At 36.6% G+C, this 22,732-nt stretch overlaps 1 protein-coding gene across 1 annotated transcript; it reads left to right on the top strand.

Moving 5' to 3' along the window:
• The first annotated feature begins 9,321 nt into the window (after positions 1-9,321).
• Positions 9,322-22,622, top strand: LOC127022457 (putative short-chain dehydrogenase/reductase family 42E member 2). Its single transcript, XM_050906060.1, has 11 exons — positions 9,322-9,552; positions 12,737-12,832; positions 13,620-13,680; positions 15,524-15,642; positions 17,033-17,108; positions 18,328-18,410; positions 18,940-19,077; positions 19,776-19,841; positions 20,663-20,726; positions 21,089-21,162; positions 22,419-22,622. The coding sequence occupies exons 1-11, from the start codon at positions 9,322-9,324 to the stop codon at positions 22,620-22,622; spliced, it is 1,212 nt and encodes a 403-aa protein (XP_050762017.1).
• Positions 22,623-22,732: the final 110 nt, after the last annotated feature.

Here is a 22,732-nt window from a genome sequence, read left to right as displayed (position 1 = left end):
CTCTTTAGTGTTGTATGCTCTGCACCAGCTGACTCCTGCATTCCATCCTACTGTGGAACACCGCAGTTGAAATGGTGCTTTGTGCTATGCATCCCTTTCTCTGATTTTATTATTATGTGTGTTGGTATGTGTGTAACTGCTGAGATGCTTTGATATGAAAGTGTTAATTGTAAATTAATAGGATTAGTTACATTTTTATTTGGGGTATATAAATATTAAATTATGATCACTGATAAAATGAGTGGATTTGTACTAATGGAAATGTTAAAACAGTAAATCCAGGTAGAAAGGATGAGGTTTCTGTATTGCCGAAAAGAGATTCTTCTTTATTCCTCAGAGGATTTAAGAAATGTCACAATACTGTAGCATAGATTCATATATTCTTATAAAGGTCCTTTAAAAGAACCTTAAAAGGAAATACACTTGTGCAGGTATCTTAAATGATATCAGAGGCTTTTTGTGAAATAAGATAGTAATGCACATGTCAGATTTTGCAAATGTGGATAAGCGTCAGAATATTTCAGTGTGTTGTGTTAGATTGCAATCTGTTGCACCTCCCATTTACAGCCTTTTTTTTTCCTGTATTGTATGTGGTGTTCAGAGACTTTACTCATTCAAAACAATTCCATTTACACAGTGTCTCTATAGACTGATAGTCAATGGATCTATGTAATCCTAAGTTCACGGCAACCTACACTAATACTCATCTCATCACCGAGTTGTTTATTTTGGTTTAGACTGGTTATTTGTTTCTGTGGGCGAAGCACAGCAAGTTTCTCTGGTTCTCTTGAGCATCCTCCCAGACGTAAAGTAGGTGTTAGGAATTCAGGAGTCTTCTCGTTGCTGGTGGTGTGAGCTAAGGGTTTCTAAGTCTCCTGTTCAAGAAAAATGCAACTGAAAAGTAAGGAACAAATGTTGACGTTAGAATTTGTGTAACCACAGAAGCTATAAAATACTTGGGTGTTACAGTATTTAGCCATTGCATCCCATCCAACGTCACTTCTTTTGTGAGTGTTTTCAGGCTGTGCAGCCTCTCTCCATGCTTCTGAAGCCATGTTGTCTTGCAGGCTGGTCAGTCCTGCTGTCTACTCAGAGCAGCTTCTTCCTTTAAAATGCAGTTTCTGTCTCCTGCCTGTTACCTACCTGGAAACTCTCATCCTACCTGCTCCCATCAATCTGAGGGCTAATTAGTCAGGAAAACATTTTAAGGAGATGGTTCAGCTGTGATGACCTGATTAGTCGAGTGCTTTGTTAATGACTTTTCAATGTTGATCTGTCATGTATGTCATTTGCTTTCCTGGTTTGTGCTTCCTGGAATGCAATTCTCTGTATTCAAGACATAATAAAAGAGGAGTTTTATAATTGACAAAGATGTATATTTTTCTGCCAGCTTGTTTGTAAGTCATGTCATTGCTGTGACTCACTGAATATGTTGATTTGCATGCAATGAATTGAAGACAAACAGCTAAACCAGTTGCTACCTTGAAGTATGCGTTCTACCCTCTATCAGAAGAGTGCTGTTTTTGCGGCAAGAGTGGGTAATTTCTGTGTGGAACAGCTCATGTACTGCCATAATTTACAGTCAACTTCCAGCTGCTGTGCTATAGTTAACTGGTGCAGATGTTCATAAAAGCTTAGTATGGACTGGCAGTTCAGGGACTCCTTTGTTCATGGTTCAGCCGTACCTGCTTCAGGGGACAACCTTCAGAAGAAGGGTGAGACTGCTTGGGATAGTAACAAATTAATCCATCTAAATATGCCTGAATTTGAGTCAACCCCAGGAAGTTCATGCTGCTTCTAAGGAAGATAACGGCAATCAGTGTGTGTTGTGCTGTGTCCTTCAGAATTCCGTCCAGTAAGAATTTCTCTGTGCTTTGTAAGCATGTTATCTACTGTTACTGCATATCTAGATTTGTAACTACAAAGTTCCAAGACTTTAGGCACCCAAAAGTGTTAATACAACTAAGTCACAAGAATTTTCATTGAATCATTTTAATGCATCTCAACCAGTTAGATATATATAGGATACTGCCATCAAACTTCAGTCTCCTGTGAACCCACCTCAAACAGATGCTTATTAGATGTTTGCTTTCTGAATAGTTTTTAAAAAAAAAAAAAAAAAAAAAAAAAAAAAGGGAAAATCCAATTCCAGAAACCTGCCAGCATCAGAAAACACCCTATTCCTTCCCGGTCCGTTACAATAAAGAGAATCTAGGTTTGAGGTAACTATATTGAATGCACTGGTGGAACTACCATATGAGGAGATTGATAATCCCTGACTCATCTCATGTGAGACTTCATCAGTTAGAATCTTAAATTCTACCCAGAGTTTGATAGGTAGTTTAGGCCAACCTTATAAGCCACAAGTTTACATGCTTTCAGTGATAAGGTCTGCCTCTGTCATCATGGCCACATTTAATGTTGGTACCAAGGCTCGCTCTTAGTAGAGAAATAACTAGCAAATAACAAACTTAATCTCTGTTAGAGGGTTTTTCCTTTTTCGTTTCCTACTTGGAAGGTTCTGAAGCTTATGTTAATGATTTCTGGGTTAATCACAGCACTAGGAGTGAATGGAACTTTGTAAATGAAACTTAGTACAAGTTAAGATTTTAAATTCTATGTGACTGGCATAGTGCAAAACAGATCCTCCTCTTCCATCCATCCTAATCCACCTCCCATGCCCTTGTAACTCTTCCAATGTTTTTTGGGTATGAAAACAAACCAGGTAGTAGTAATGATGTTCTGTACTTCTCTCTTCCAGTGCAATGACTGTTAGAAAACCTTTGAATTAAAAGGAAACCTATTAGGATTGGTCTTCAATAATCTTTTTAAAACCTGCATATATATATAGCTCCTGTGGGTTTTTTTGTTTTCTCTGTGATTCCTGTATGTAAGAAGCCAAGGTGTCATCCCTGCTTATTATATAGAAACAAGCCTTTATTCAGTACAAGTTAATGCAGTATTTTTATTTATGATGCATTTGTATTCCTTCCCTTCAAATATTGCATAAAATGTCCCCTTTTCTAATAAGACCTAAAAGCTGATAAATGGCATGTTCATTGTTGCTGTTACTTCTACTAGCACAGTTACCATTTCATTTGACCTGTAAATCAGTCTGTGTAGCATGCAAAGCAACCACGAATGCAAACTAAACGAGAACAACGTAACTTGAAAAGCATTTTATATGACACATTCCAAGGCTGTGTTTTGAAGTATTTATGTGTGCTTTATTCCTTCCATGAGGAAACAGTGAAATACGCAGAATTGTAACACAAATAAATACACAAAGACACAGGAAAAAGGAAGGAATAGAGTGAGAATGTTTATGTATGTTAATGAAGAACTGAGGGATTTAAGAAGAATCTGATCTCTTGGCTTTAGCTAGCTGTGTGAAGAATATAGTAGAAAACCCTGATTTTTCAGACTTTTTAAAGAGGAAAAACATATTTAAAGTACTAGATATGGTTGTTTTTAGAAACACTGTATCTGATAGTATTAAAAAGAAAAAGCCATTAACAGATGACAGGACATGAGAAAAACAGAAAAAGCATAGTATCATCTCTACTAAAATGTATATTTATAACTTTCTTCTGTTGTTGTTAAATTATACAGAAATGTATAATTACATTGTTATACAGAAAAAATGTCTTTATAAAGACAAGGTATTGAAATGCATAGTGATGAATGCTTAATATCTTTCCCTAATGAAAAATCAGAGGGAGCTTACTGCTCAGAGGATCTTAACTTAGTCCTAGCATACAGTTATGGGCCTTTTGTCTAATAACAGGAATAAGGATCTGCATCTTCTTTTGCCTTCTGGCATGGACTTGCAGCGTGACATGGGTAAGTTGCTTTGCCTCTGTATCTTACTTTTCCAACTTAGCAAGGAATGTGAAGAATGTTGTATTATAAAGTATTTAATGTTGCATTTGAATGATGCATACTTTGCGTATTAAATTACATCTGTTGTTGCATTAATATTGTGTTGGGAAACTTCAAGGATGACTTCACTCCTTAGAAATATTTAATATGTACCAATGTTTAGCATTTCATTATATGAAAAATAAATATTCTTAAGTTTCCTTTCCCAAATTCAGATCCCATGATTTCTCTTTTTGAAGCAAAAATTCTAAGCACAGCAAGGTGTTATGTTTAGAGAAGAGTTCCTTTCTTTTCGTCTTTTCCATTAACATTGCAAGACCTTCTGATTTAAATGCTTTTTAACATTTTCTGTCATCTCTCACTTAAAATGTGAATACCTCACCATCATCACTTCACTTCTCTCAGCTCTCTGTTGTTTTAGACTCAATCCTTGTTATCAGGATGTTTTTGTAGTCACAAAGAGCTAAGTACCTTTAGTCAAAAGTACTTACACCTTACAACAGATCTGTCCAGACTTCTTTGGGGTTGCAGAGAGGATCAGCGATTCAGTACGCTGTCCAAACGAGTCTCACCACTCTGAGTTCATATGATTGTGTCAGTACATATGACTGGGCATCTGGATGTCACGAAGTGCACAAGGAGGTGTTCAAACACATGATGAGCCTGGACAACTCTACTAATTTAGGGCTTAGATATAGGATTTTTAATAAGTCAAATGAAGAAAGGATATTTTTATGCTGCAGTTATTTCAGCAAAATCCTATCCTTGAGATAGCTTTAAGAGAGAGCTTTGTCTCTTAAGCTTTTCTGCTATTCTTCTGCCCTTGGGCACTGCAGAACATCCCATCCTGCCTATGACTCAGGCCAAATATCCAGCTGTCATTTTAACTCAGATCTCTGTCTAGCTCTTCATGCTGTGGTTACGTGTCTATTAAAGGCTCCTCTCTGCAGAGTATCTTCCACACACTTAAAAACCCTCATTCAGGTTCCTGTTACCTCACAGCTGGAGCATTGCTCATGTTCTGTGGCCTGAAAATGTAGACCTATGAAGTTAATGGGACCTGCTGAATTAAAGGGACAAAGCCCCAGTCTCCACACATCTGTCTTCTCGGCCATGATCTAACACCTCTCTCGGTCCAGTACCCAGCAATGGTGCCCACAGAACTAGCACGGGGACAAGAGTGTTCCTTTGTATACTGGAGACATGTAGTGTCTTGTCTTTCTTATGCCCTGAGTCCTGCTCACTCAATTCAGATTTATCAGTGGATCTATCAGCATGTGATTTGAAATCAGCTTGGGTAAGCTCACTAGATTCCTCTATGAAACAGTGCAATTACATTTCAATGTTGCTTTACAGTCTGGATGTGAGTAACATTTTGATAATGCCACATAACATTTCAGAAATGTGGACCTTCTCCGTGTAAATAAATGAGAAAACTCTGTGACACATTCCTGTTGTATTTTATGCAGTCATCTCTTAGAAGTACTGGATGTTTCATTTATTTCTGTGTGCCTACATGAACTGGGAGTGGTTATAGGAGAAAAAGTAGAAAAGGGCAGTATAGAGTTGTGATTCAAGATCAAAAGCAAGCTTAAATCTTAACGCAGCAGCTTTTCTCATTGTGACTTTAGCTTCTGTTTCTTTCAAAAAGACTTAGCAGGATGCAGTGAATAAAATATGGCCACCCCTCTTCTTCATTCAAGATGGGAGAATAAGCATAACAGGAGAGGTACAAAATACCAGTTCTGAAAGCTCTTCTGAGGTGTCTCCTCCTGGCTAAGGTGGAACCCAAAGCCAAGTTAAAATACTCATTGTTGATTTTCACTGAGCAATGAGGGACTGATATGCTATGAATAAGCTGACCAGCTGCTTTGACTTGTGGAGTTTTGCAACAGTGCAGGGATAGAATAGCCACTTTCTTTCTTGGATTAAATGGTAAAAGCTATCAGTGCTGTGGACAGCTCAAAACAAAGAATTTAGTATTCTTGGGAGTTTTACGCTGAGCTGGGTTTGCCACTTATCCGGCAATCTGAGAAGTGCAGATTAGCTTGACAGGTTCAAAGATTCTAGTTCTAATGCAGACTACAGGGACTTCAAGACATATAAGTTATGTTAACGTATATTTGCCTAGGTGTCAGGTTGAGTTCTTGTCAGCTATGAACTTGAGATATTTCTAACATGCCAACATTTAAAACTGTAGTCATTTATATTTGGATTTGGGAGTGTTCCTTTCGCATCTTAACTACTGCTTTGAGACCTAATTTTAGACACACCCATTTAAAAATGTTGGGTTTGATTTCTCATTGTTTAATTTGCAAAAGGATATGTGGTTTAGAAGTGCTTTAAAATCTTAGGATCAGAGAACTTCTATAATTATTAATCATTTCATTCATTATTAATTTTAAATGCATTATTTAATAGTAAATCACCTTTTCCTGTTCTGTTGTGTACCAGTTAATTTGCTGCCTGTACTTCATCCATCTTGGAAGCCGGAGAACAACCCTTGTGCCTACAGTTAAGCCTCTTTGCAAATACCTAATTGGGTTGGGGATGAAGATAGAAAAGTCAGGATGAAAGTGCTAAGTACCACTGCCAAAGAAGATTTTTGTTTCTTCTCTTTATCCAAATTTAGATTGAAAACCATAGGTAGAAGGAGAAAGTATTTCCATTCACTCTGCTGCTAGATGAGATGTATCCTACCAAAGTTTCACACAATTGTGAAAGAGGTTCACTTTTAAATGTTAGTGTTAAGAATTTCTTTCCTGTTTTTCTTTAGTAAAGAACCCTTTTTTCTGTACTTTTTAAAAACTGTGTGAGATGTTTTAGTAATCTGGTACAATTTATCTACAGAATGATGGTACCAATAGTATATTTGTGTTGTCTAGTGTCATCAATACTTCTATCAGGTAACAGTAAGAGACACCCTCGTATTTAGAAGGGTCTGATGTGCAGAAAATATTTCATTTTTTCCTGACAAAGAATGTAAATTATGCACAAATTAAGCCCTGCCCTTTCTTGGCTCCTAGCCCAGCCACCAGCTACAAAGGAGCAGGAACAGCAAAAGGGCCTGAGCACACATGAACGTCTCTGTTTGTCTGAGAGTACCTGATGCCCTTATGTTACTAACTGCCCAGCAAAGAGAAGTCTCACCATCTTACTTGGACAGGAAGGACTGGGAGAAAACTGACATCCAGGATTCTACCACGGGTACTTACTACTTCTTTAGCTATTTTAAAAAACCTGAAATGCTTGACTCTAACTTTTTATGGGAAGTAATTTCTGCATTTCTAATATTTGAAATGACAGTAGGGGAGCTAAGAGCAACTCACACCACATGCACTGCATAAGATGTAACTATGCTCATCATGCAGAATACATTAATAGATCAGAATAGCTCCTATAAATTTAGAGAAACAAGGAAGTTACTGATTCTGGAAATAACTATTTTCTTACAGGAAATGGTTTACATTCAAAATTTGATAATAATTTTCTAATTCGATGAAGCAGATGATTAATATATTAATGCTATTAGTGCTTTTTAAGAAAGATTTCTAGCAAAATCTTCAAACTTTTTGATACAACCTCCAGCTTACTTAGAATATAAGGAGGTATTAATGACAAGTATTCAAATATATGCCATTTTTCAAATGTGTCTTTTTATGGCATATGTGACAAGCTTGACCTTAGTTCTCCTTACAGTGTATAAAAAGGTGCTTTTTCACAGAAGAAAAGGCAAAAGAATTTTATATGGCTTAAAACTACTGCATAGTATAATCTAGAGATGCAAATTTAAATTTCCTTGATTGAACAGGAGAAGCATACTTGTTTTAGTTTTATTATATTAGTTCTAATTTAAATTTTGTTTGGAAATGTGGATTATTTTTCATTTTTGAAATGTCAGGATATTTTTTGACATAAGGAGCTCGTATTTTCCACTGTGTTATGCCACTCAGTTCACTGAATTTAGTGCTGACATTGGTGTTAAAACCATATAGCAGGATGGAGAATCTGGTACTTACTTCCCTGTGTCTGAAATCTAAAAAACAACATAAAAAATCAGAAAAATATCGCAAACAAAATTATAAAAAACTAACTAAGGAATGGCAAAAATAGTCCGTAACTTCATATACTGTGGGCTGCATTTTCTGTTCCTTTTCTAGTATTTTTTTGGTCACCCTGGAAGTGATGCAGCTGCCAGTTACCAATCATGCCCAGTTTCTGCATAATCTCTGCTGAAGCCTGGTGTAAATGACTGAGAGCAAACTATGCTTCACTACCTATGCCCAGCTGGTGGAAGATGATGTACTCTCATGTGTGGGGATGTTGCTATGAGGACCCACTCCAACTATGAGAAAACCATAATAATCTGCAGGAATTGGATCCATATTCCTATATTAGACTGGCAGGCACCCAGTTTGGCTCCCACTTTACCGTGACTTAATTTGACTGATTTCAGATGTATTTATTCTGGATTTCTGTTTGGGGACATAAGAGCCTAGATCCTAATGTGCAAAAGCCATGCAAGGAATCAGGAGAATAGGGGCTGTCTATGTGGAAAAATTAACTGGACTAATTTCTTGGAGTATATTGTGATCTGGAATACCAGTCATTTTAATTGCAGAATATGAGTGAATTTCTAAAGAGAAGTGATTATTGTAGAAAACGCATTTTTAATACAGAACAAAGTGTACAGATGGGTAACTCCTGTGGATTTGCTTATCACAGAATGATATTCTAATCCGTTTTCCCAACTAGATGAACCCACAGGGCAGATGGCTTATCTGTTCTGTTCCTTGTCAGTTTAGCTGGATATGAATGCTGTGATGAGAATATAGACAAAAGTTAGTAAGAACTGGACAGAAAATTAAATGTATTTAGTGTGTAACCAGAAAAGTTTAAAACGGTAACAAATTTTTATCATTACTGAAGAACTGCGACCCAAATGTGAAATAATAAAGTGGATTTTAAAAGCAGAATCAATCCTTTCTTATATTCCTTATCTAACTTTTTTTTTTCCTGACTAGTAGGCTAACATCTATTTGGCATTAATATATCAGAAGTCAGTGAGTTTTCAAGGATAAAATGTTTGATATACCAAGCATTCAAAAATATAATAATACCTGTTAAGGTTAGGTAATTATAATGTCTCTAAAATCCTCTAATTTCTCTTCATTTCTATATAACATGAAACTTGTGGGTACAAGGAAAAGACTAAATTTTGGAATATAAAAATATTCAGACTAACTACTCATTTTACATAGAAAACCCATCACCAAAATTATGAATTTATACATTTTAAAAATGTTAAGATGATAAAAATATATACATAAAAATAGTATAGTCATGAAAGGAGCATTGTAACATGAAATTTACTGAAATTACCCAGATCTCAGAGTGTTATGGAGGAATTTTCAAGAGATCTTCTATCTTACAGTTGTGATGCAAGAAGGATCTACAGAAGAGCTCCACAGCAGCCAACCATGTGAGAGCAAACTAAACGAGCATGCTGGACTACTGGTGAAGAGAAGCAGAAAGACAATGGTGACAGGAGGTGGAGGCTACCTGGGATACAACCTGGGATGTGCTCTTGTCAGGTCAGGAATTGCTGTTGTTCTGTTTGATGTACGGAAACCTAAATGGGAAATTCCAACTGGAACAGATTTTTTCAAGGTATGTTGAAATTACATATTTAACAGCAGGGAAATAAAGTTGTACTACTTTTATGCACATTAGCAAGGCTTCCTCTTAAGGATTTTTGATAAAAGCATTTACTGAAAAGCCTTTAAGGACAATAAGAAGAAATGGGAAAAGGTCCTCACGTGCCTAAGTCACTGATTAAGAGGTAACAAACAGGAGTCCAAGTGGTCAGTTCTGAAGAGTCCTGTGTTGGGAGTGCCATTCAGCACATTCGTAGCTCACCTAGGTGAAGGAGTGAACAATGAAGTGAAAAAGTTTACTGCTCAGGGAAATGATTTTGAGTAAAAAGGTGAGAGCAAGACAGGGCAATAAAAGTGATCACAAATGTAGAATGAGTGCTGTGCAGAGAATGATTGAGGAAACTAGGACTTTCCGGTCTGGGAAAGAGATGACTTGGGAGCAGGAGAGCTCTACAAACTGTGAGTGGCATGGAGACGGATAAAGATTGACTGTTCACGGTCCTTTCCAGTACAAGAAGGAAGGGCCATCAAGTGAAATGAGGAGGAGTCAGTTCAACACAAACAAAAAGAGGTTGTTTTTTCATGCAGTGGGTAAAAGGCATGTACGAAGCCTCACCAAAAATTTACTTCCATTGGAGATTACTAAATAGGTAAACTAAATTAGGCTCAATAAATCTTCTGAATGAAAATACTTGGAGACTGGAAGAGTATTCTGGAGGAAAGTGTCACATATGCTTGCCCTGTTCCTGCTCTTCCCAGGGCACCCATTTATGAGCACTGATTCCTTTTGATTCTTAACACATTTATTATGTCTGCAAAAGAGGGGGAACAAAAGAGACCTCAAATATTTAACGGCTCACAGCCATCTGTGGAGGACAGCATCCCCCACTATGCCCTGATGTGGGGAGCACCAACTCCTCACAGCTGCTTTACCCACTCAACTTTGGGGGTCTGGGTGCACAGGGGGGCACTAGTGTAATACATAAGCTGTCACATGTAAAGTAATCTTATCTTGTATGTATATAGAGGATTACAAAAGGACGTCTGATCACTTCAGGATGTTCTGAAGGCCGGTATATCTGGTGCATCTTGAAGGAGGATGCAAACAGACAGTAGTTAATCAACATTACTTAGATAACTTTGAAACAGACTCAGCAGTATTGTGGAGTTAAGTTACCCTTTAAATCAACTGTCTCATTAGAATACTTAGAATCACACCCACGAACCTAGAAGCTCCTTACTCACAGAAGCCCTCTCCTCTCTGAGCATGCGTGGTAGAAAAAGGAAACTCTGTACCTTTATATGAAACCAAAGACTACTGGGACCAACAAGAATCTTTAAAGATTACATGTAAACAGTGTTTTCCTGATAACAAATGATCAAACAGTATAAAATGTCCACCGTGTGTTAACCGGGTGTGCTAGCTTTGTGGATTTACCACGTAGCACCCATCTCTGCGCAGACATGAAATAAACAAATATCTCGACTCTGTGTGTTAACTGGCTTTTTTGCACACTGGGTAAAAGAGTCCTGATTTTTGGGACAAGACTAGGAGTTTGTGCATGCTCCTGTCGTCTTGCACAAGTTCTGGCTAGACATAGGGTATCATTCAGCTGATCTTGTCTGAGCACTTAGTGTAAGAACTCTCCAACACCACCACTAGAACTAGAAAGTTGATGGCAAAGCTGAAGGTGATCACTGGATCCTTGTCCCAGGGGCTATCGAGGTGATGCCAGATTTTCTCCTTCTAGCTACGTCACCATGTGCGACAGGTGGTAAGGGAGGCAAAGGGGGATGCACGATACTGCTCTGCATGGCTGTGTAGTGGGCAGAATACCAGGCTAAGCAGACCTTTAGTCTGACCCAGCATAGTTGTTCTTATGTTCAATTTCATAAACAGCTTTTACAGAATATGGAAGAGAGATAAAGTATTATTAAGGAACCATTCAAAAACTGTAAGCTTGTTTTGTTAATGATATAAATCCACATAACTTAAATCAAGTTGGTGGATTGATGGCAATTTACATCTTTTAAAGGAGACTCGAGATCTGACAAACGATCTTCTGAAAACAGGGTTTTTTTTAGAATTCAATTTTAAAAGAATATTACAAAGTATAGGTGAATTACCTAGAAAATGGAACTACGGAGTCCTAGTAAATAAAGTAATAAGTCACTTCAGAGATCTGAGCCTTGATCAGTGATTTGGAGATTGCTAATATTGTTTATACTGGTTAGCTATTTTAGCATTTGACTGAAGGTAGGAACTGTAAGTCAGCCATATTTATGAAATACTTTGGCAACCTCAGAAGAAAAAAGTTGAGTTAGACTGATTAGATTACCTCTTAATATTACCTCCAGCCTCTTTTGTGGTTATTTTGTCAATTTCATTACAGTAAATTAAATAACATCTAATATTTTGAAATATCATAATTCTGAAAAGAAAGGTATTATATTTTAATTGACATCTCTATGTATGTGGAGTATTATTCATAAAGTATTACCTTGTATACAAAAATGCAATATAATATTCTAAGCACAGCATAGCATTTGATAGTAGATAGTGTGTGTGTTTAATACTGTACAGTGTTCAGTACTATATAGCATTTCATGTAATGTGATTATAATACACTAATGTATACTAATACAATATTAAATGCATATAGTGTGTACTCTTTAGTTTTAATTTTGTACAAAACTGTAATTAAATTTGTCATGCAGTGCACCTAAAATAAAGCTTAGATGGGCAAAGAGACATTTGTCCAGATTGCACAAGTCAGGTCTTGAGGTGCTAACAGAAAAGGGGTTCTCTCATTTGGTGATTCCATGGCAAACAGCTGAATCCTTCCTGCTATGATTTATTGTCCTTGGGGCTTGATTCTCCAGTCCTCAAGCATATGCTGCTCCCATTCAAGTCAAACAGGTCTTGCCAGCCTGCAGGCTGCAGGACTAAGTGTGAAAATATGCGTTATAACTGAAGCCAACGAGAGCCATGTTTGTTTTGCAACAAAATACTGACAAAATTCTTAGTCATGGATTTTTCTCCACATTTATAATGCTTTATTTAATGCTAGTTAAGTATTGTGAAAAATAGATCAGAATTACTTTAGATTATCATTCATAGCCATAGTTATTACTAATTCTATAAAGAGTGTAATGAGCTCTACCAGTCAAAAATCCATTCTTTTCTCATTTTACAGGGTGATGTGAGGGATTATGATGCAGTGTTCAAAGCATGTGAAGGGGTTGACTGTGTTTTTCATGTGGCTGCATGTGGAATGTCAGGATTAGAACAAGCAAGTACAATTTTCCTCACATTTTCTTTCTTTATTCTTGTGAAAGCAAAAATTTGTCTGCATGTATCAAAGAATGTAATTATATGATATTTATGTCAGAAAGAAGTTAGTTATAAAGGTCAAGTCATCCACACAGGCAACAAGGGAGGTATTCCTTAAATAATAAATGTCAAAGCATGAAACTAATGTACTACACAAAATACTCTAGAAAAATGAGATCATAGATTTAAGATCTTGGATAAGAAGGCATATCCTTTTTCTTTAATCTGAAGAAGTGTGACAATATTGCTCTAGAAGTAATGTTGATGCGTTTTCTTCTTGGGAACTCATAGTCATGAGGAAACAGACTAGCAACTCAATATAGTTATGCTAAATAACAGTGATATTCACAGAGGGTGTTGTCAAAAAAAGTCATGAAACTATTTCTGGGAACAGGACAGATTGCCACTGGAACAAGAATTGGTGAAAGCTTTCAGGGAGCATAACCCCTGCCTGTAATTCCTGTTTCTGTATCATGGATTATCTGGGGTGCAACAAAAAAATTGAAGCATTATAATTTCCTTTCAGATGCATTTTATCTTTCATTTTTCAGCTTTATGTATTCGTACGCTGAACAAGACAATAAAAAAGAGAACTGCTAGGAATCGGTGTATGTCAGAAGGACAGAGAACTGTAACACATACATCACAAAAAGGCCACAGCTGTTCTAGATCTGGCAACTGTAATAATTGTATTGTGGATCTGACTTATTCAATTAATTAGATATTGTGCAAACTCTAATTCCTAGCTTCAAAATAAAGACCAGATTGAGTCCATAAATGTCGGAGGCACAAAAATAATAATTGATGGTATGTACCTAGATTTTCTTTCTTTGTATCTGATCCAAACCATGAATTACAAAACCTTCTAATTGGATGTTTCCTGTGTTGATTTGGCAGTAAAAAGAGGCTCTTCTCTCCCTCCTTTCAGAGTTATGATGTAAAGCTAGGTGTGCAGGTCTCGTTAAAACTGGTAGGAGATTTGCCACTGGTTTGAGTTGGGGATAGGTTTTCAACCTGGACTTCATTCCTTGGCAGACCAACCTAAACTCTCTTCCATGTACTGGGTATTTTTTCCCTTTGCTATGTAATGGAGGAGTGTCATCCTCTTTCCTCATAGAAATAACATGAGAGATATTGTACTGCTTGTTGTGTTGTAAATGTTTGGTAACAGGAGCCATAGATGTGCTAAGTATCTTTAGCTATTATTCTTTCACATTAATATAGAAAATCTTCTGTCCTTTCTGATCATCTGTCTAAATGGGATCCCTTGTTATTATATACTGATTTTTATCTACTGTCTCTGGAAAATGTTAGTAGATTTCTTTATATTCAATTCCAGAAAGAACATTTCAAAGTATATTGTAAATACCAAAGCTACTTTTCTCTTTGCTTTTCCCTCGAAAACCAAATGGCAAAAAAATCAAAAAGCAAAATGGCAAAAGCAGTTTGAATTTAGACCTATTTTCATGCTGCCTGTGGATTATTACTGAAAAAAAGCAGGAATAATTAGAGTGAAATGGTAGGCAAGTAAAACTCTAAGTAAGTTAGAGGGAAGAGGTTGCCACATATTCCTTTCTTCTTACCCCAACCTCTGAACCCACAGAAACATGTCATGTCAAATTTCCATAGGCTCCCAACAAAGCAAGAGTCTGGGAGGAGCATTAACCTGTTAATCTACGTTTTAATAATAGATTTTATTATTGTATTTTGTTCCAAATATTTACAACACAGTAATTACATTCATTATTTTCTAAATGAGCCAGCTGGACTGACTGCTCTGTAGATTCTAAGAATTCCTGACTTTGAATATTAATTCACTTAAACTTTAGAAGCATTGTTAAATCAAAAGGAAATTTATGTTATTCAAGTTTGCAATGACATATATGCAGCAGAATTTAGACATATCTTAACACTCGACTGAAATCCATAATGAAGATTTTGTTTTGTAAATAACTTGTATTTAAGGTACTACTGATTATACACTAACAGTGTATGTTTCCTGCTAACATGTCATTTGTCACTCATGAACAGATTGAGACAAATGCAGTTTTGTCACAGACCAGAGAGGACTAGCACATTTTCTTATAGGCCTGTACTTAGCTGCACAGGCATCCATGAAACTGTGGTGCAAGAAGCAGTACTGCTTGCTGCTCCCTGCTGAAATAAGAGCAAAAATAATGGTGGGCAGGCAGGCTGCTCTCCACGGTACTACCCTACAGAAAGCAGCAGGGAGTTGTCAGTGCTGTTTGATCACAAGAAATGTTCATAGTCATCTCCTTTTTGATTTGTAAAATGAACATGTTTTAAGAAATGTTTCTGAAGTAAAGGAGGAATTTTTTCCCCCTGCCAAGATAATTCCTCTATCCAGCTGAGGACTACAGTCCAGTGGTGATATGATAGTTGCAGGTACCTAAACATAAAACATTTGGTGACCACAATATGTAATATTTACATAGCAGGTATTTGGGATGAAAAATTCCAGCCGAATGAAAGATAATACTATATTAAATGATAAGTTAATGTTAAACTTAAAATATTACTTTTTCTATAAACGTAATGTTTGTTTTCAAAAAGAGAAGCTGCCAGTTCATGTGTTGTTTCTCACTCTTTATTTTTGTTTTAAAATAATTTATTTTGTATACCATTGTAGTCTGCAAACAAAGAAATATCCCTAGACTGATATATACCAGTACAGTGAATGTGGTATTTGGAGGGAATCCTATTGAAGAAGGAGATGAAGAAACTGTGCCATATTTTCCACTGGAAAAGGTACTTTGTTCATTTGATGGCATGGCATTTACTGTGCTTTAAAGGATAGATTATGTGAAGGCTGTTCTGAGAGCAGACGCTGTTTTACTAAAGATCACATCAAATTCCATGGAATTATTTTTCATTAATAAAAATTGACCCATGATCACTGAAGAAATAGTCAAATCACAGTGGCTTTAATCTGCTATAACTAGACAGATGTGAGATGACAAAATACCTAAAAATGACTAAGAAAAGCGGAATGTGACATTTAACGAATATTTTAAGAGGAAAGGCTTTCAGGGGACCATCCGCTATGTGAATACTGAATATTATGGCCCCTGTGAACCTTTGCTTTGAAGAATATTGTTAAATATCAAATTCTACATCTTTATCACACACATTTTTGCTTCTTTGAAGTTCCCAAACCTTGCTTTCTTGCTGCAGGCCAGGCGGTAGTTACAGTCACCTCAGGGCTGCTCTGAAACACCATTTCCTTCTTTATTGTGATCATTTAGGAAACATTTTCTAGCTGAAATCTGAAGCTCAATGGATTCTGGCCACTCTTGCCATTTGTTTTTTCCTGCTCCCAGCACACTGCCTGCAGTTAAAAGCTGTAATTTTAGAACGTACATCCTGTGTCCAGGAATCCTAAACAGGACTGACTACTACTCTGTTGGTGCCTCCTGAGATACTTAGCTGGATATGTCAGTTTGTGCACAGCCTGCACAGCACCTCAGACTTCTGAGAAAGCATTTCAGGAATTTGCAATTAGTTGCATGTGTCTGAGCCCTAATCATATGTTTTCTCTAATGGTGATCATGTAATAGCAAGCAGCAGAGGTACATGGGGCATGGAGGGAGCTGGAGCAGGTGGATTAAGCCACCTGAGAGTAGAAAAATTTTCCATGGTGGGATTTTTAGGTATATTTTTCAATATAAAGTATGGCAATACAAAATTCAACAGAGAGAAAATTCAACAATGTGAAATTGAAACATCTTTAGGAAAGTCTGAATTTTTTATTTCATATTTAACTTACTGTTTTAAAAAAACTTTTTCAATTCAAAACGGATGTTTTTTCAAAATAAAATTATCTGATCCACCAGAACATTTGGCTTGATATTAATTTTTTCAGTACATCCAGCACAAAACTTGAGTTAAGTAAATACTAGTGGACTTAAATTCACTCTGAAGCTAAACTTATGCAACTAAAATGTAAGTCTGATACATTTCTTTGTCATAAACAAAGTATATATTTGCTATATCTTGGTGTTATTTCTAGTTTGGTTTTACTCAGCTGATGTCTACAAGCTGGCTAGACTTAAATGTTATCAGACATAAACAGTAAGTTTGCCTTTACAGATGCAATAATGTGATTAAAATGTTGATCATATTCTGCCTTTCTTTATAGCAATTTAATCATTATTCTAGAACAAAGGCAATTGCAGACCAAATGGTTCTTGCTGCTAATGGAACTTTACTCAAAGGTACATAAAAACATTTGGGTTTTTCCTATCATTAGTAGTGCTAATGGGTATTCCATTCTCTGGTTACTCATTTATCAATAAATAGTATACCTTAAATTAACTGAAATAAGGATTTGTTTGTTTCTACTCCTCCATCCGGTGGATGATTAATTTTTTTATGTGTATACCCAGACAGATATGAGATTATATGCAAACAATAGATGGGAGAATTCAGAAAATTTAACCTTACTTCTTCAAATCCCCTTAAAGTTTTACCAATTTTACAACAGATACAGGATTTGTGCTTTTATTCCCCATTCAGTCTATCACTTCAAGCTTCTCTGATAATCCCAATCTCTAAGCGCTGTCCAATAGGTCATTCTCATATTCCCCAAAGGCTTGCAGGTGTCTGGCAAGAATAACTGCAGTTTCTGAAACAGATCGGCAATATCAGGGTCGCGTTGACTTCTAAAGTCACACATGCATGAATAGCTGTGGCTAAAAATCTATCTGTACATGGCAAGGGAAATATTTATCTTTGCTTTTACATGCGTAATTTGTTATTCCTGCTGATTTCTCTCAGCTGAAAAGTTGGCAAACATAAATTAGGTGGGGATTCAGTTTTAGCATCCTTGATTGACTACTGAGCAAATGCCTACCACCTGTTACACTTGCCCACATAAAAGGTGTAATTGTGCCTATTCTCAGGAGTCAGAGGAGTCTACTTACTGATTCACATGTAGAGCTTAAAGTATTCATTTTGATTTTAAATATTCTAACTAATTTGAAAGCCTCTGTTTAAGAGACCTCTTCCATTCCTTTGTGATGCCATTGAGCTGCAAGCAAGCAAGGTGTCTAAATATAGCCAATTGAATGATCTTCCAGTATTGCATGTGTCTACAATGATGGACAAATATGTACATTATAAACTTGTATCTATAATAAACAGCAAAAGTCAACCAAGCAGGAGGCATATCTGTAGGAAAGTTTGATTTGTCCTGTCCCTATTCAAACTCTTCTGTGGTCAGAGGGATTCAGTTTTTCAGGCTGCTAAGCTAGGGTCTTTCACTACTATTGAATTCAATTTTATACAGAAATGAAAACAAGTTACTAGGAAGCCGAATCACGTAGAATGGTCAGACTGATCCTTTACTCTCACAATGTAAAATTCAGACAATATATGCCAGCCATATGTTGATATCAAAGCTATCTGAAAATCACATTTTGTTCTCTCTCCAAGGAGGGGATAAGCTCCATACTTGTGTGCTTCGTCCACCAGGCATATATGGACCAGAAGAGCAGCGCCACCTGCCACGAGTAGCCGTATGTGTTACGTAGTCAGCTCTGGAGGACACTACAAGTAGTTGTAAGGGCATAACACAAGTGGAAGTATCTTGATTACAGTTCTTAACAATTCCTCCAGGAAGATTGTTGTGAAAGCTTGGTGACAGGTCATATGACGCAAGATAACAAATAGCATGATATGAGCATTGCAGAAATGGCAAGGATCAAGCTGTACTTTGAAGTGAAAAGAAAAAAATGCAAGGCTGAAATGCAAAGGTAGAAGGTTTGCATCCCTGATCATTTAATGGAAATATTGTCTTTTAAATATGCACTTCAGTTTCAGCCAAACACTATAATGTCACCATATTTTACCACTACGTATCAGTGCAACAGTCCTTGACTTATAAAACCACCAAGTAGTTGTTTTTTTTTTCTTGTGACACGTTTCTTGTGCTGTAATTGTACACAAATACAGCAAATTCTAAGTATTCAGGCTGAGCCAAAATGAATACGTTATACTGCATAATAAAGGAATAACATAGTTATTTCATGTTTTCTGGTTCTACAGGTAAATATCCAGCGGAGACTATTTAACTTCAAGTTTGGGAATCACAAAGTTCAGATGAACTGGGTTCACATAGGAAATCTAGTACAAGCTCACTTACTAGCTGCTGAGGCTCTCACCTCTGAGAAGGGTTATGTAGCTGTAAGTAAACAATATAAACATTGTGTCCCAGTAGCTTTAGCTCTCAAATAGGTTTAATTTTTGATGTTTTGAGATCAAAGATTCTCCAAAAGGTCGCGTGCTAAATTCTCAAAAATGGTGTGTGGCTCCACAAGCACATGGACAGTGCAAACGCAAATACATTCTGCTAATATTTTGATGTGCTTTTTTTCTGTTTTGAAAATATATCCTTTCCTGTTTGATTGAAGGAAATAGTATTTTTAACCAGGTTAATGTATTTACCATCATACGAATCTATATATTCTGTTATTCTTTTGAAAAGAGATTCTGATTCTAGATGCATAAAATTTAGAGCAATCATTCTGAGGCATTCCAGTTTAATTTTCAGCGTTGAAAATTCCAAAAAGACATGTACAAAATTAATGGTCAATTTTAAAAGGTTGGGTTACTACACAGTGAAATCAAGCTCTGATCTACATTACACCATGGTTAATCGTGATTAGCTCTACTACCACCATGGGGTTACCCAAAAGTATGAGACATGTTTGAGATCACAGTGAAGTCCAATGAAGGCAGTTTGCTGAGCTGATCTGTCTACATTCACCGTATGCATGCTGGCGTGTTCGTCACAAAATCAAGATAGGCAGGTATGAGACAGAAAGAAAATGCCATCCTATGTATAGTGTTTTTCTAATTGGTTTTCTCTGCTTCTTTAACAGAGTGGTCAAGCGTATTACATACATGATGGTGAAAATGTCATATTTTCTGAATGGATAGTCCCTTTAGTAGGTATCGCACATACATTTAGCTCTAATGCACCGTATGGGCCCTATTCACATCGTTAACTAAAAGACCATACTAACTAAATGAAGTTCAGCGCACATTAATAACTGAATTATTTAACATTAAAGTTAGTCCTGTTCTCCTTGCATATCGCAAAGTTGCACTGGTTTTCAGGGAAGCTTTGGATATGCATAACTGTGGAGTTTGATCCTTATTGTTTTGAGAGAATTTAGCCGAGAGGTATAGAACTTGCTACAGAACGGCAGCATTTCTGTGAAGCAAGCTCACAGTGCACGAAAAGTTCTACTATTAGCATCTGGCAGGCCTTTTATAACCATTGTTTATTTCTTTGTTCTGCCATCAACTGCAGCACAAAAGGGAAGGCCATTTAGAATCATATCTTAAAAGCTAAAAAGAGGCAATGTTATATTTTCATAAACATCAGGCTGGAGTTTTAGGAGCATGCTAAAGTTTCGATCCTGCAATGCCAACACAGAGAAGTCTTCCAGGAAAATTATTGCAGTAGAATGACGGGCCTGTATCTAAATGTAGTTAAGTATTCCAGTCTTGGTCACTTGCCCCTTGGAAATAGCCTTGTTTCCCCTTTACCATCCAGCTGCATTTGAAGGGTGGGAGTGGGCACAGAAGAATGAGTAGTGGATTTCAATTGCATTTCTTACTACCAAGACTGACAGGAAGATTAGCTGGAAGAAAGTTTAGTTGCATGTTTTATCAACATTCATTTTTTCCATTTTCATGCTTCATTGACACCCTCAATTTGGTACAAATTCTCTGTTATTCTTTCCTTTTATACTCCTTCTAGTTTGAAAAATTAGGCTACAGGAAACCTTGGATACATATTCCTGTTCTTCTGGTTCATATAGCAGGTAAAAATAATAAAATACACACTTAATTATTGTGCTATTTATTTTTTAAATTTGTTTTCTTATTCCTATAAAGCTACATAATGGTTTTATAAAATGCAGGGACTCAAATTGTAGGAATTATATAACTTAACATTATTCTAATTAATAATAATCACTTATGCAATTTGGCATTCATTATACCAGATAAAGTTTAAAGGCTATTCATAAACTGAGTCCATCATGTACTTTATAAATTAGACACTGCCTTCTACCACCTTAATTGCATGCTCTGATAGCAGTAGGAATTATAAGATGTGCAATGTCAGCATTAGCTCAGTTTACTGTTATCCAGCTGTTTCATTAAGTAACTTTCTGTTTCACAGCCACTGTGATGGAATATCTGCACCTGATACTAAAGCCAGTTTTTAGCTTTACACCTTTCTTGACAAGGAATGAGGTAAATATATAAAAAGAGAGAATGTTTCTATATTTCTGACCAAAATTCTCATGAAGTACGTGATACGCCCTTTGGATGCAGACAGGATTGTCTGCATTAGATCTCTGTTTTTCTGCTCAGGGTGTAGTCCATTCAGGGCTTACACAGTCATTTCGTAGCCTGATTTTTCCATGCCATCCTGGCCACCCCTTATAAAATTGTCAGAAATTAATCCTTACTTGAAGATTAGATGATCCAGAGAAACATCCTAGAGGTGCAAGACAGAGCGACTGACTGGACCTGGCACAAAGAGGAAAACAGGCACTACATTGTCGTTTCCAGCGAGCTGTCCTATGCCGTGGAACTATTTGTTAAAGGAAGGTGGTCCAAGAGTACAGAGCAAGAGCACTTTGACCTCGGGTCAAAGTGGTAGCAGTTATCATAATACCAGGCTAGCCAATAATTAGAAAGTCCACCAAAAATAATTCTAAATTGGAATGAAAAGTCGATTTTCTGCAAAAAAAAAAAAAACCCTTCTGGACAAATTCATTTTGATCTAACTTACATTTTTGTACAATATTATGATTTATAATATAAGCCAAAAAGCTTTAACTGATCTATCATCTAGTCTCTTACTGTATTGTAGCATGTAACATAATAGGACTCTGACGAGACTGAATGGACCTCATTAACTTCTGCTGTAGCTTTTCAGTTATTCCACAATGTATCTATCTGTTTTTACACTTACTTCTACATTAGTTCTATATCTGAAGCAGAAATCATTGAGACTATGCAACTTAAGCATTTTCACAGGTACCATGCGTTCAGAGATGGAGGACATAACTCTCCAAAAGTGCGTGTTTTCCACTCCTCAGATACGCATGTCTGCAAAGTGGAGAAGCCACACCGCTCTCCTCCAGTACATTCATCCAGTTCCACTGCGCATTTCTCTGTGCAGAAGAGCCAGTTTAAGGGAAGTGTGCTGATCTGTTGCATGGGATTTCCTTCGTTCTTTATCTCACATTCACAAGTGAGAAATCAGTGTCATAAACTCCTTCTGCACCCAGTCCACCGAGCTTTGGCTCTTTACCTGTCAGCTGCATCAACTCATTCTGTTAGCTCTGGACAGAATCTGACTCCAAAATGTTACATTTTTGCGTGTCTATCTTTATTCACATTTTTAATTCCATTGTAATATTGGTGTTGACATATTTTCATCGAAGTTCTAGAAAATCTGATATTAAAGTCACTTCCATTACTGTCCTTTTGGATTTTAGGTGTGGAACGTTACTGTAACTCACACTTTCCGAATAGACAAGGCACGAAATCAACTTGGTTACAAACCAAAGAAATTCTCATTTGCTGATTCTGTGGATCATTATCTTAAAACAAGACCTACTTGCCAAGAAGATCACACGTTCCTTAAAATGGTGTTTGCTTTTGGCATTTTGTTATGTTTGATCATTCTTTCTTTCTTCTAAAATCGAGTAACTTCTCACCCATTCCAGAAAACCTAATTTTGTTTCTGAGTATTAATGATCTGGTCATAGTACATTCCTCAGTCACGATGGACTTTACTATTCTTCTTATT

This window comes from Gymnogyps californianus, chromosome 15, assembly GCF_018139145.2.
Source record: "Gymnogyps californianus isolate 813 chromosome 15, ASM1813914v2, whole genome shotgun sequence".
In the NCBI taxonomy this organism is placed as follows: domain Eukaryota; kingdom Metazoa; phylum Chordata; class Aves; order Accipitriformes; family Cathartidae; genus Gymnogyps; species Gymnogyps californianus.
Note: the sequence above shows the minus strand (reverse complement) of the source record. Positions and strands in the feature narration are given on the sequence as shown.